This window comes from Scomber japonicus, chromosome 11, assembly GCF_027409825.1.
Source record: "Scomber japonicus isolate fScoJap1 chromosome 11, fScoJap1.pri, whole genome shotgun sequence".
NCBI classification, from domain to species: Eukaryota; Metazoa; Chordata; class Actinopteri; order Scombriformes; family Scombridae; genus Scomber; species Scomber japonicus.
The window spans coordinates 22,897,081-22,911,491 of NC_070588.1; the positions used below are offsets into that span (position 1 = coordinate 22,897,081).

Here is a 14,411-nt window from a genome sequence, read left to right on the forward strand (position 1 = left end):
GTCTCACTACCCAATTGCCATAGAAATCCTAACGTACCATGAAGACTGTCAAAGCGGCCAGCCTTCCTCTCAGTAGCTCTCAGCCTTTGAAGTGGTGCAAGACTCGCGTTGGTCAATTTTAATTCTATAGACTGGACAGGCAACTCTTTGAAAGTGAGATTGTGTGTTTTAATGGAGGAAATAAGAGTGGGGACTTGTTTTATACACTCAATACAAGGCCTTGCTTATTGTCAGATATCTTTTATCTTTTATTTTTGCCATGAATGATTCATGCCTCGGCTGCTTTGTGCTGTCGCGCCTTTCAGAGGTAGCGCCATCAGGGGGCTATAAGTTTTCCCTTTAGCTCAGTGGTTAGTTTATGCCAGCCTTCTTGGCCTCTTCGGGCCTATTTCTGACATAACAGTGGATATTTTATATAAATGTCAGGACAGTAAGTTTTAGCAGACTTCTACTTTTTTTTTTCATTTGAGAGACATTGGTGTACAGCTCACATAAATAAAAGATAGTTATTTGACAAGAAATATCCACCTTCCTAAAATACACATGCAAAAAGTAACAATGACACAGTCCAGCTGAATATATGTATAACCAGTCAGTTTATATTCTCAGATGCTCGCAAGACTCTCATGAGTCAAATAAATCATAATAATTTGACACTTGTTAATTATTTACTGTATATGTCCTGGTATTTGTTTATTATTAAGTTTTGCATGATTTTTTTTATATTGTAAATTAAAATTTGAACATCAAGGGTCTGCACAATCATAGCTGATTCATCTCTTTTTTTTTATCCATCATATCCAACTGGCACCATGCACCTCAAAGAGAAAGACAGATCACTACAAAAAGGCATGCGAGAAAAAGGGACGTTTCACATTACAGAGCCTATTCAAGTAAATGTTTTCTTCTTTTACAGAACACAATTTCAAATAAAAATTTTAAAAAAATTGAACATAAAAAGTTAAAAGAAACATCAGCAGGGTACTACGCATCACCAAAACTGGTATTATTTTTCTTTGGTGTTTCTGTAATTCCAGTACAACATTGATACCAGCAAATAAATTACAATGTACAAAACAACATTTTTTTTTCGTAATTAAAACTACACAACATTCACAAGCATCAGTACAATTACATATATACAAATCCTACAGGGTCAAAGCCTGTCAGTGTAGACATTTAGGGTCTCAAGGGACTTACTCGTACTCTTTAACGAGCATAACACTTGTGTATTTTTGCATAAAATATAGTCTTAAATAGTTCTTAAATATTACAAAATTCCATCCAAACACATGTATTGTATAAATCTGAAAAGGTAAAATGAGAACCCTTAAGACACTCAGATGTTGGCCTCCTCTTTTTTTTTCTCCATCTTCTTCCTGGTTTAGCAAAGTTTTTGTACCACATCTTAGAGAAATCACATGAAATAATAATAATAATAATAATAATGATAAAAAAGAGCCTTATCTATTTCTGTCCACTACATATTTGATGCCACTGGTGTTGTTACAAGCGTTTGTTTTCCTCGGAATGTCTGGAATATGACAGTGATTGATTACAGGCCGGTTATTAAACTGCAAGGGGATGATGGGAGGTCACATGAAAGATGCCATTTCAGCACACCAGTTGAGTCTTAAGACATGCAGTTAATTAAACCCTGCATATTGCTCTTGTTAAAAAAAAAAAAAAAAAGTTATTAAAAAAAAGGTTCTGGTGAGAAATGGGCTCACGTTCATATTTTTGATCAATTTTAACTTTTTTAGCCTAGCCTCAGAGGTTAAATGTTTTTGACAGATCGATCTACATGTTTAGGAAAGGTCAGGGGTGGCCACCACAGAGACATTTCTTCCTCTTGTTATTACAACCACATCGCATCCACCATATATGTGAATTAGCTGCGTTGAGCACAGTCGTTTAGTAGACTAATACCACAATGAAAACATCTGATCAATATTCCACGGATTTACACACTTAATAACGGGTCAACGAGATGACAAGTTTGACAGTCAGTCACGTGCGTATATACGCGGGGCATCAGAGCATTGTCCTTGGGTCTGAATTTCTGAAAGAGTCCTCGTCGTCTGAATCTGACGTTGGCACATCGCTGGAGGGGGTGTGGAGGTGGTTGGGCCCTCCGCTCCCCTGGCACACGTACCACTCGTTGAGATTGGTGACCTGAGGGGAGAGGTTCGCCGAGCGGTTCCTGTGCGCCTCGGAGTTGGGCGAAAGAGAATCTCCGAGAGGGTTTGTGGAGGATATGTAGGTGACGTTGGTGGAAGGGGGCGGCGGGGACTTGCAGTGCACTTTCATGTGCTTCCGCAGTGAACTCGGGTGCGTGTAGGATTTGTCACAGCCGCGGACCTTGCAGTAGTAAGGCTTGTCACTGGTATGGACGTGAGAGTGCTTCTTCCGGTCACTGCTGTTGGCGAATTTTCTGTCACAGCCGTCGAACTCGCACTTGAAGGGTTTCTCTCCTTTTTGGATAAATGAGAAAGACATACAGTGTGTGTCAGGTGCAATAATGTCATTGTAATGAAAGAGTCCCTTTACGGGGGGTATACTTCTTTTTTTTTCTTTTTTTTTTTACACACACTTATGGCAACATTAGATCAGATTATTAATTCCCCACATGATCATGCATCTTTCATATGGTCCCCTCTCTCACAACTCATTCAACCACGTTATCTTAACTTAAATACAACACGAGGGTGATGATTCTCATGAGCTGCTTGGTGTATCAGTCCGCACTTCTCCACTGGGGCTTCCTCTACGGCAGAGCTCATTCACTACTCCAGCCTCTACTACTCCACACCCACTTGTCCACAGCATTTCCCTGTGTGAACACGTGTAACATGCCTTAAGGCCTTCTGGTTACATGTATGTGGGGAGAGGGGGCACTCTGAAGACCACCAGGAGCCGTTTATGTACCATAGTGGACTGTGGTTATAATGACATACACACATACAGTGTCACACTCAAATGAAAAACGTGCAGGTGTATTTTGTTATTCAAATATCTAAACTTACATAAATGTAAATGTATATATATTGATTTGAGTATAGTTCCCAAATGACAAGTGATAAACACACGTTGCCTGGACTTTAAATGTAATATTTTGGGAGATTTCTTTCTTCTTCCTTTTTTTTTTGTCTCTGGGGATTTTGCATCATTCAGTGATGTGAAGAGGCCTACTCTATAGCATAAAGCCAATATTAAGCTCTTTCTTGGCCAAAACACGACCCTCCATTGGAGCATTAACAACAAAAACAGCCCTCTAAAGGAGAGTCTGGAGATCTTAACGCAGCTGAAAGTTCTTCTGCCATCACTCACAGTCGTAAACTTTCAGCACTGTGCAGCTCTGAGCAACGTTTCATCAAGACGTGTTTTTGTGTTTTGGTTAGATTTTCTTTCTCTGCATACAGCAGTACGGGATTTATAGCATATAGTTCATATTTCTATATGGCCAATGATAAACAAATACCTACAATTATAAATCTGGTACATAATATGATATCGTGCATGCCATGCATTGACTGGTCCCTATATAAACTGAGGGCTTTTTTGCGTAAACGTCCTACGCCTGGGGATAATTACATTTACGCCTGTTCCAGCGCTGTCCTGTATGTACGTAAGCACGTTTTACAAATCATATGCCCTAATCCCTTCACGCCTACTACAGGCGTCTCGGCGAGTAAAAAAGTTTATATTTAAGAAAGGAAATGAAACACGTTTGCCCACTTTGTGAATGCGTCACCGAATAAAAACTTTTTGCTTGCTTGTGCGCGCAATTACGCACGGTCTTGTCGATCCGTTTAGGAGGTGAATAGTAAAACAAGGTCGCCTCGACAGATTCTAATGCTCTGCGATCAAGTGATATTGTTTACTTTGCGGTCTGCAAGTTTTACACAATTTAGATCTACTGACCTGTGTGAGTCCTCTTGTGAATCTTCAAATTCTCCGATCGAGCGAACACTTTACCACATCCCGGGAAAGGGCACGGGAAGGGCTTTTCTCCCGTATGAACTCGGATGTGATTTATCAGTTTGTACTTCGCTTTGAAAGCTTTTCCTTCCCGTGGACATTCCTCCCAAAAACAGACGTGGGAGCTCTGCTCCGGTCCCCCGACATGCTCCACCGTGACGTGATTGACCAGTTCGTGCATTGTGCTGTAAGTTTTAGAGCAGGGCTTTTTTTGACTTTGCTCCTGGTCAATCCATTTGCAGATTAGCTCTTGCTTTATGGGCTGCCGCATGTATCTTAAAAACGCCCCAGCCGCTCCGTGAGGAGCAGAAGCGATGTTCACATTGAGGTTCATGGAGTTGTAGCTGTGGAGAGAGGAGGGTCCATAGTGCTCTGGCCTGTGCCCGAAGTGCTCTGGCCTGCCGTAGATGTCCCCCGGTATACCCAGGCGCATCTGTCCATTGAGGGCATGGTGATGGGCACCTGGGGACCCTTGGTCGTGAAGTCCAGTGAAAAGTGAATGGGCCCCACTTTCCGTGTGCCCATAAGCACCTGTTGGGGAGATGAACATGCCATGGTGATGAGGGGAGGAGGCGGAACTATGCTGGTCGCCAAGTGCATGCATAGCAGAGGCTGAGAGTTCTCTCCTGAGGATGAAGTCCCTGCTGCTTGAGTAGCCTGAGTGGGGGTGAGCCACGGGGAAACCAACTGTGGTCTGAGCAGAAGTGAAAGATGCCGCGGTCTGGGCTTCGTGATGGCTCTGAATGTGCTGAGATGGGCTAAGTTTGAGAGCATTTGTCTGTGCCATGTGCTCTGGTCCAAATGGAGTGAGTGCCACTCCGGGGTCGTTGCCCAGCTCCCCAGGGTGGAGGTGGGCATGGTGGGAGAGAGGGTGATGCCCCCCTAGCCCCGGGAAGCCTGTCATATTCTGATGAGGAAGGGGTTGAGTCGCTGCCAAATCCGCTAATCTTATCGCCGGATTCCTCTTGCTTAAAGGGGGTTCCATAACTACACTGACAAGTCCATCCGCACTCACCGCAATTGTTTTTCACCACACCACGTTCTCTAAAACATTAGGAAAATATGTATATAAGGGGTCTATAAGTTCTTTTGTCCGGCTTCTAACTCTGCTTGCTCCTTTTCCCACTCTGTCCTCAAGCGATTGGCAGAACATACAACAGTTGGAGGACACAGTGGGGAATACAGTTTAGAAATGGCACTGCGGGTATTGGACGGATTTCGGTGACTGGCAGTTAGGAGAACGAAGCGATTGGCTGTCGTTCAGCGCAGGGGCTCAGCAGGGTTCCGCCCCCTCACTCTCTTTATCGCTGTTGACTCCAAAAAGTTGTACTCACAAAGTTACCAGCGGATCTGTTTGTGCGACGTTCTGTTTACTGGTGCTGGTGCATGTGGATGACCGAAATGTCAGTTTATGTGACAAGTGCAGCCTAGTTTATCGCTGGTTTGGTTAGTCCAAGTATATTCATTTCATAGCGATCTATAATGCCGCAATTAATAGAAAAGGGCTGCTGCTGCTGCTGGTGCTGGTGGTGGTGGATGAATGACTAGTGTAAAAGATGTAACCAATGAATAGAGGTGTAAATAGACAAGAGTGATAGTGCAAAGTTGATTTATTCAGTATTTATATAAATAAATAGAGTTATTAGGAAACGGTAGCAACTCTCACAATGAAATACAATACATGTGATGATTTGTCATAAAAATATAAAATGATAAGCGCACACTGGAAATATATTTAAAAAAAACATCCTACAGAAATATAAATAAATAAAACAAAACAAAAACATCCGATGAGTAGTTTGCATATGCCAGATTAAATAAGTGTTCATTTTAACCCTATTCCTCCCTTTGCTTTTACTCAGTTATATAGATATGATTCATTATATGTTGTAGTAAATAATAAGACACATGCAGCTAAATTCAAAGATGCTTTGAAATGAGTTTTGGGAAGCTCAGCCTGTCATCCCAATTACAGCAGCTATAGGATGAAGTTGGGAAAACCAATTAAAAAAAGTCTTACATTTTTATTTATTTATTCATTTTACATCATGCCTTAATAATATATATATATATTAAAACTCATTAAACGATTTGAGTGTTGGCTTTAATATATTAGAAGTTAAGGCAGACCTTTTAATGAGTTATACGTGCAACAACAGACTAAAAGAAAAGTAATACCTTATACCTGTAATAACAATAGTTAAATAATACATCAATACATTGCTAATAATATTAGTAATAACTTTTATTTCAGTGAGTGTCTTGGATTTTACCCCACACGTTAAATCATTATTTACCAACTTTCTCATCTTATAATTAAGCTTTGCAGACACTTAAAACTGTATTTAGATTCATTTCAAATAACGCCAATAGGACAGTCCCCGCTGACAGCAGGACGTGTATCTGTCATTGATATGTCTTCATTCAGACACCTTTACAATCTATTTGTGATAGATGTCCTCAAATTACAAATCATACCGTGTCAGCCTGTTCTGCAAAGTTGATCTAACTTGGTCAGAAACTGTCCTTAAAAAAATAAAAATTAAAAATTAAAAAGAATCCAGCTGAAAATGAGTGAGCCTGCAGCACATTTTCCTCTTCACCAACATGTTTTATAATTGATTTTCCTCGTGTTAAAGAAAGAAGGGTGTGTATGTTATGGGCCTGTTGCACGTGCATGACACTGATTGATGAACTTGATAAGCAGCAGCTGAAGAGAAAGCTGTGAATAAAGACTTTTTACTTTAAAGCTCATAAACATGGATAACTATGGTGTTGTAGTTCTAAGAAAATCCAACTCAATACATAAATACATCAAAGTGAATCACTTTCACATTTAAACACTTTTTTTTTCACCTCAGGTGTTGAGACAATCATTTCGTCTCAGTTCATTAGAAGCTGTCTTAATTCATTTTCACTCGTGCAGTAACTCTGTGGCATGTTTGAACGCTTTTGTGAATTTATTTATTTTAATGTACTTAAAAAAAAAATACTGAACACTTGCTCGTATGCTTGCAATGTTATATGGAGGATGATTTAAATAAATAAAATATGCCCTGCTCCAGTGAGAGCGTCTGGAAACTCCATAAAACACAGAAGAGCAGCGTTGTTTATGATATGTTTAAGGACCCCTGCTTCATACACATTAAAGCAAAGGACCACGTTAAAAGGAACCTCCATGCTTACACCGCAGAAATGGATATCAAGAATTATCATTATGATCATATAAAAAAAATTCTACTATGTTACTATCCACTATACTTAAACAGACATTGTATAAATATCATACCCGTGCCTTTTTTATTGGCCACAGTGTTGCACAGAGCTGCCGAATTTCCCACATTTATCACATTTTTAAATGCCACATGGATACAAATTGATTTACGTCCCATAAAATTCTTAAATGATATAAAACAACACAGAGGAAGCTCCAGTTTGAACTTTCTTGGGGGAATGGGTTAATTTTTATTGACTTATAGCTTCCAAACTAAAACTGTCGATATCTCAGAAGGGAAGAGGGGGACGTCTTAAAACTCTCTCTCTCTCTCTCTCTCTCTCTCTCTCTCTCTCTCTCTCTCTCTCTCTCTCTCTCTCTCTAACTGCCCCTCTCTCTCTCTCCCTCTCCCTCTCTTTAAAACAAAGACGCTTTGTCATAAACAGGGTTATTTTACCAAAAGGAGTCAAGAGGGCAACATATGTGGTCTTAACGGGTCATAGGTCAAACATCCATGAAACACAAGGTCACGGAAACCACACAAGTAACCTTCCAGTGAGTCAACATATTGATATTGTCAGATAACAGAGAGAGTAGAAGTACGCCTTTGGCCCTCTTTATAACACACAGGCTTGAGCGCACTTATGTGATCAAGACTCCTGACTTTACTGTTGATGCTACTTTTTGGCTGCTCATATCGAGTAATATTTCATGTGATGTATTTTTTATATCTGAATTTGTATTGCTGCTCCAAAAAACCTGTTGATATACTTCTCTTTGGGGGATTTTCAATAGGCTAGACCCTCTTTTCTTCTCCAAGCAGAAGGGAAAACCCGCAGCCATGTGCCTTTGGTCGATTGATTTTTTTTTTCTCTTCCTTTTTAATTTTCTTTCGCTTTTTTCTCTATCTGGGGAAGGTTTTGTGGTTTTCCACAGAAATAAAGAACTTCTTATAGGGGTCGGCAGACGTGACTTTGAACTTGGATCAGCTCCTGCGTTTCCTGTGGTGCGGGTTGAAATAGACTTGGAAGAATGGCACACAACGCTCAGCCTGTCCCACTCTGAGCAAAGAGAGACACAATTTCAAAAGTTTTTTTAAACGTTTCCCTCGCCTTCCACCATGATTTGTCGCGTAGAGAGCACCGAGAGAAGATAGGTTGCAGAGAAATGTGTGCTTGTATGATGGAACCGGAATGCTTGTTGGATTTTTGATGTGGTGAAAATGTAAGTAAACTTCCTTTGACTTATACTCGAATGAGCAGCTGTGGTGTATGGGGCCTGCGTGTCCCTGTTTGAACGCAGATTCAGTGCAAGCTTGTGATGGAAAGTTGCCAGTAAATGAGCCAAATCCTTGTTTTTAAAAAAATGTGACTTCCCTCTATCAGTTGTGTCTGTGAGTGCGTGTTACTGTATGGGAAACCAAAGAGGAAATCCCTTATTGAAAATATAATGCAAAAAACAACAACAATGGCTGTAGCCTGTAGTTTTCTTGAGGGCATCACTTTAGGAGCTAAGACACTACACACCCATGCTCACAGAAAACACACACAACACTCTGGTCCAATATCTACTGAAAAACCTTTACTGCTACTTTATTATTATGAGTTCAGGAGAGGCTCGACCCCCACAGGTCACCAATGGTTAACTCTGATCTGAGCGCAGCGCACCACCATACATGTTCCTTAATTGGTGTGGTGAATGTGAGAACCACCGAGGAAGCAGAACCGACAACATATGGAACCTTTAAACCAACCAACAACAACCACTGGCGTTTGCCAGTGTGGGCACGGGGGCACCACTTCAGGCCCAGTTGTGATTCTACAACCAGTGAAAAAAAACCACTGGACTCCACATGGAGCCACACAGACTTTTTTCATCTGTGGAGAATTACGTGGCCGAAACGTCAGATTTGAATGAATCTATAAACGCTATTTACTAGTAGACTGATATTTATATATCACCATTTAAGAGCCATAAGTGTGGCTTTGAGTGCAGCTTTTTATTTTATTTGCACTGAACAAAAGGAGAGGCGTTACAGCAGTATACTGAATCTATAGAAAAACGTTTGGTTTTGTATTAATACATTAATACATTTATATCATAATTTTCTGCTAAGGAAACTTGATGCGCCCTCAGTATTTTTGGTAGACTTTTGGTGTTAATTAATTCATTATTCAGTATGATAATTAACTGCAGATGTCTGGAAATTATTTTTCCATTTTCTCCATAACTGCGGTAATATACTGGCATGCGTGCGGAGCGTTTTGCGTGAATAGACAGTGCCATTTTAGGTGCCATGGTCAACTATTTTCATAGCAGGGCTCCGTGTAGGTTCATACTGAGGCGTGATCATTAGTAAAAAAATAAATAAATAAAAATAAAAGTGCAAATCTTTTACATTATATGTAGATTAGGCACATGACCAATTTCCCAATGTGATTACATTTAAAATAAATAAATAAAAAAGCTACTATCTTCAATAGTATAATTCCTCATCAAATGTCATATTTTCATATTTTATACATAGGCCTATATAACTCGGCACGTACGGAATCCCAATAAAAAACAAAGCAAACAAACAAACAAACAAAAATCACGCATGTTCTCCTCTCTCTTGTCGTGATCCTTTTCGCCTGTATACCCCCCAAATCTTCTCCTAAAAGTAGGCGGTAATTATTAGTGGAAAATGGCGTTGCACTATTAAGTCGCCAAAGCGCTACCTGCTATTGGAGGGGCACCTGGGATTGATGAGGCGCAGTGGCCAATGAGACTGCGAGGAATGAATGAACGGGCTCCAGTTAAAGGGGGCGGAAGAGGAGGTAGAGCCAGTCCACGGAGAAACAAGGACCCTCCGCGATAAACACAGGCAAGCCAGAGCAACATATACTTGCCCAATCGGAACAGCGATTTTTTGAGATGCTCCAACTACTCGCTATGTGTGTGTGCAGAGGACACATAGTAAGATAATTATTTAATTCTTCGTGCGCATTTTGAACGCAACCAACTGTCGCGGCCAAGAGGACAGGACACGAGGAAACTCTCCACTTTGTTACGTTTGGATTTTTTGACACACAAGTTAAGTAGAAGTAAATTCAGTGTGCGATAAGCCGAGCTGATTTTTTTTATTTTTTATTTTTTTACTCATGAGCGGAGCAGCGTTTTGAATCACGTCTGATATGGTGTATCTAAGGTTGGAAGTTGAATCGTTCGGTGCCAGCATCACCATTTGATTTTTTTTTTAATTGAACTTATTCGCTGTGTAGCTCGTAGCCCTGCGCTGATTTTTAAAGAAAGAAATCGCATTTTGTAATTATGTTATTGGATGCTGGTCACCAGTTTCCCGGACTGGGAGTGGGCTCATTTGCCAGGCATCACTCAGCGAGCGAGATGCAGGAGAGAGACTTGAGTTTGGCACAAAATAGCTTTGTAGACTCCGCACACATGGGTGCATTTAAGCTGAACCACGATCTCTCTCCGGGACAGAGCTCTGCCTTCACCACCCAGGCGCCGGGTTACCCCGCTGCGGCTCTGGGGGCTCACGCCGCCCATGTCACGTCGTATGCAAGCTCTCCTTTCAACTCCACCAGGGACTTTCTCTTTCGTAGTCGTGGTTTTGGTGAATCCTCACCGGCGAGCAGCCAACATACTATTTTTGGCCCCACGACGGGATCCCTTCATCACTCCCACACAGACACTCAAGGCCACATTCTGTTCCCCGGGATCCACGATCAACATGGGTCCCACGGATCCCCAAATGTCCTAAATGGGCAAATGAGGCTCGGACTACCGGGAGAAGTTTTCGGACGGTCCGACCAGTACCACCAGGTTTCCAGCCCGAGGGCCGACCCGTACTCCGCGGCGCAGCTCCACAACCAATACGGCTCCATGAATATGAACATGGGGATGAACATGGCAGCCCACCACCACCCCGGTGCCTTTTTCCGCTACATGAGGCAGCAGTGCATCAAACAGGAGCTCATCTGCAAGTGGATCGACCCCGAGCAGCTCAGCAACCCAAAGAAGTGTTGCAACAAAACTTTTAGCACCATGCACGAGTTGGTCACGCACGTCTCGGTGGAGCACGTCGGTGGACCGGAGCAGTCCAACCACGTCTGTTTCTGGGAGGATTGCCCCCGGGAGAGCAAACCGTTCAAAGCGAAATACAAACTGGTGAATCACATTCGGGTGCACACCGGCGAGAAACCTTTTCCTTGTCCGTTCCCAGGCTGTGGAAAGGTCTTCGCACGGTCGGAAAACTTGAAGATACACAAGCGAACACACACAGGTAATTATAACAATGCTGTGATTTGCTTTTTTTGTTTTGATTTTTGTTTCCCATAGCAAGATTTATGTGTATTTTTATACCTTTACATATGTACTCGTGTCAGTGTTGTAAATAATGCGCCTTCGCCAAGAGCAAAAACAAATTCTGATCTAATTATCAGAGGCTATTTTAAGCACTTAAAGTAGATAGTATTCTCAGACAGAGTCACAGTAGATTTAGGACTACATCCAGAAGAGACTCAGAGAGAGGCACTAGTTTAAAATAGCGAAATATATTCACATCTCCGTGTTACGTTTTACGGCCACATTTCTTCCTGTGTAATATATGTCTCAACGTGCACAAAACTATATTTCACGGGGTCTGTCCATGTTTTATTGTTTGGGGTCAACTTTAAAAAAAAAAATGGGTCAAAGGGGAGTGTGGGAGCGCGTTGCGTGCATCAGAGCAGCTAGGCTGGTAGTAGATCGTATCAATTGGTTTAATGTAGTCAGTTCACTATGCTGTGTTGTTTCTGTTTTATTACAGCTCACATCTTCTCTCTCATAGATTTGTCTTTGGCCTCGGGGAAATGCTTACTATTATAATTCTTAATCGATTTGTTATTTGTGTTTGTTGTTTTGGTTTTTTGGGGAGGGGGGTGGGGGTGGTGGGGGGGTATAGTTGAGCCCAGGACAGCAGCAGCAGCAGCAGCAATGGTAGTAGTAGTAGTAGTTGTGCGTAAAGGGACGTTATTTAGTTTTCTCATGCGTCTCTTTTGATAGGAGCTAAGGTGCTAGACAAGGGGCCATTACCAGCTTTTCACATTTGGACTTATTTTCTTGGGAAATACATTGTGGTGCGGCGCCATGAAATTGGTCAGGTGCTAATTAGATTTTTATTGTCTCCAAGCAAATGGTGTGCCTTCTGTAGGGCCTACTGAGGACGGCCTTGTCCCCCCACCTACCACCCCCCCATCACCCTCTCCCACCCCCCTCCAAATCACTATGCGCATTATTTAGGCTAAATAACATGAAGCAGCTCCCCCCCCCCCCCCTCAGCACACACACCTCATTTTAGAATAAGCTTTAAACTTTGAATATCACAGTTGGGGTTGTAATATTTTAATGATTTTTTTAAATTGTCATTGTTGTGATTTTTTACAGACACTATGTGCGCCCCAACTTTTGAATATGAATTGTGCGCATCTGCAAAAGATCCTTGTTGTTACAATGAGCCCGAGGCATTTCTCAGTAATAAAAAAAAATGTCTGACTGTCTTTTCTTTTCTTTCTTTTTTTTTTTGTCCCTCCAGGAGAGAAGCCGTTCCAGTGTGAGTTTGAAGGCTGCGACAGACGGTTTGCAAACAGCAGCGACCGAAAGAAACACATGCATGTTCACACGTCGGACAAGCCTTATCTCTGCAAAATGTGTGACAAGTCCTACACACACCCCAGCTCTCTACGAAAACACATGAAGGTAAATACCTGGTGGCAGGAAGTGTGTGTGTGTGTGTGTGTGGTTGAGGTAGTGACAAACTGAATGTGTGTGTGTGTGTGTGTGTGTGTGTGTGTGTGTGAGTGTGTGAGCCAGGCCTACATACTGTTTGTTTATTATCAACACACATATTACATTATTTACTATTGTTAAGTGACTGTGGTTTTGGATGTTGAGTCATTTATCCCACATCTTAAATCCACAGGCTCTTTTTTTTAATTTATAAAGTGTGTGTCAGATTCTAAATACTCCTCTTTCCTATTTTTTTTCCTAGGTCCATGAATCCTCCCCACCAGCATCAGACTCATCACCAGCAGCCAGCTCTGGTTATGAATCCTCTACGCCTCCAGGACTGGTGTCTCCCACCACCGAGACCCAAAGCAACACCACCCTGTCTCCAGCCTCAGCTGTGCACAACACCACCAGCCACAGTGGCCTATCCTCCAATTTCAGTGAATGGTATGTTTAGGACTCAGCTGAAATGAAGCAACACACACTCATTTCACAGCACTGGACCATCCAGCAGGAGATTGGGACACGTGCACATAAGAGGCACACAAATATTTGTTTATTTTTGATTTTATTATTTTTAATCCGCCAGGGAAGATGACAATTACCAACAGAGGAAAATATGTATAATAGTCTAAGTGTATTTCATATTGTAAATAATTACTAAAAAGCCCACTTTCCCATTGGTTGTGATAGTTTGTCAGTCTTTGGTGTATAGATGTTTCTTCAATGGTAGCTATTTCTCTAACTGGACTTTTAGTGCACATATAACGATAAAATTGTACTATAATGTTGAATATTGTGATCCTAAAGGCAAATTGATTGTACTATACTAAACATCTATGAACTGGAAAGAGTGCCAAAGTTAACATTTAACTCAAACAGACCACAATATTATGCTTGTGAATGTATATTTTAGTTTGCTGGGCTTAACTTGTGATGTTTTGTGCTTTGCAAGTTTGAATTGTGAAATACTATCTGGAAGATTGTGAGGAAAAATAAACGTTGTGCCGTTCGGTTTTCTGTAACTACACCCTTCCTTTTGTAAATATCAACTGCCATATTTATCCATTTGTAATTAAATTATGGTATTTACTTGCTACAGATGAAACAGTATTTATAAAGAATGTTTCTTTACTATAAATATGTACAATTATGAGCTAAACATGGGCAGTTGTTTCGTTAATGTGCTTTTGTTCAAAGTTTTAAGAGGTGTTTTCTTCCTTATTGTGATAAAAATTTTACTGCATACAAATATAATAAAAGGTGTTGCAAGTGCTAAATATTTCCTTTGCTTTTTTTGTGCTTTGCATTTGGTTAGCTGCATGCTCAGTAGGAAGTTGCATGTTTAGCAGGGTATTAGTCTGTTTCTGGATGAATCAGGCATTTCTAAGGAACGTTTATGACATGTCGGACTTTAACTTACTTCCCAATTCTTCATTCATTCTTC

General features: G+C 41.2%; 2 protein-coding genes across 2 annotated transcripts; one reads left to right on the forward strand and one right to left on the reverse strand.

Moving 5' to 3' along the window:
• Positions 1-2,034: 2,034 nt before the first annotated feature.
• zic5 (zic family member 5 (odd-paired homolog, Drosophila)) lies at positions 2,035-4,990 on the reverse strand. Its single transcript, XM_053328626.1, has 2 exons — positions 3,925-4,990; positions 2,035-2,474 (listed from the first exon to the last, which is right to left on the reverse strand). Exons 1-2 carry the CDS (start codon positions 4,964-4,966, stop codon positions 2,035-2,037), a joined length of 1,482 nt encoding a protein of 493 aa, XP_053184601.1. The 5' UTR covers positions 4,967-4,990.
• A 5,517-nt stretch (positions 4,991-10,507) lies between these two features.
• zic2a (zic family member 2 (odd-paired homolog, Drosophila), a) lies at positions 10,508-13,626 on the forward strand. Its single transcript, XM_053328608.1, has 3 exons — positions 10,508-11,480; positions 12,771-12,934; positions 13,227-13,626. Exons 1-3 carry the CDS (start codon positions 10,508-10,510, stop codon positions 13,419-13,421), a joined length of 1,332 nt encoding a protein of 443 aa, XP_053184583.1. The 3' UTR covers positions 13,422-13,626.
• Positions 13,627-14,411: the final 785 nt, after the last annotated feature.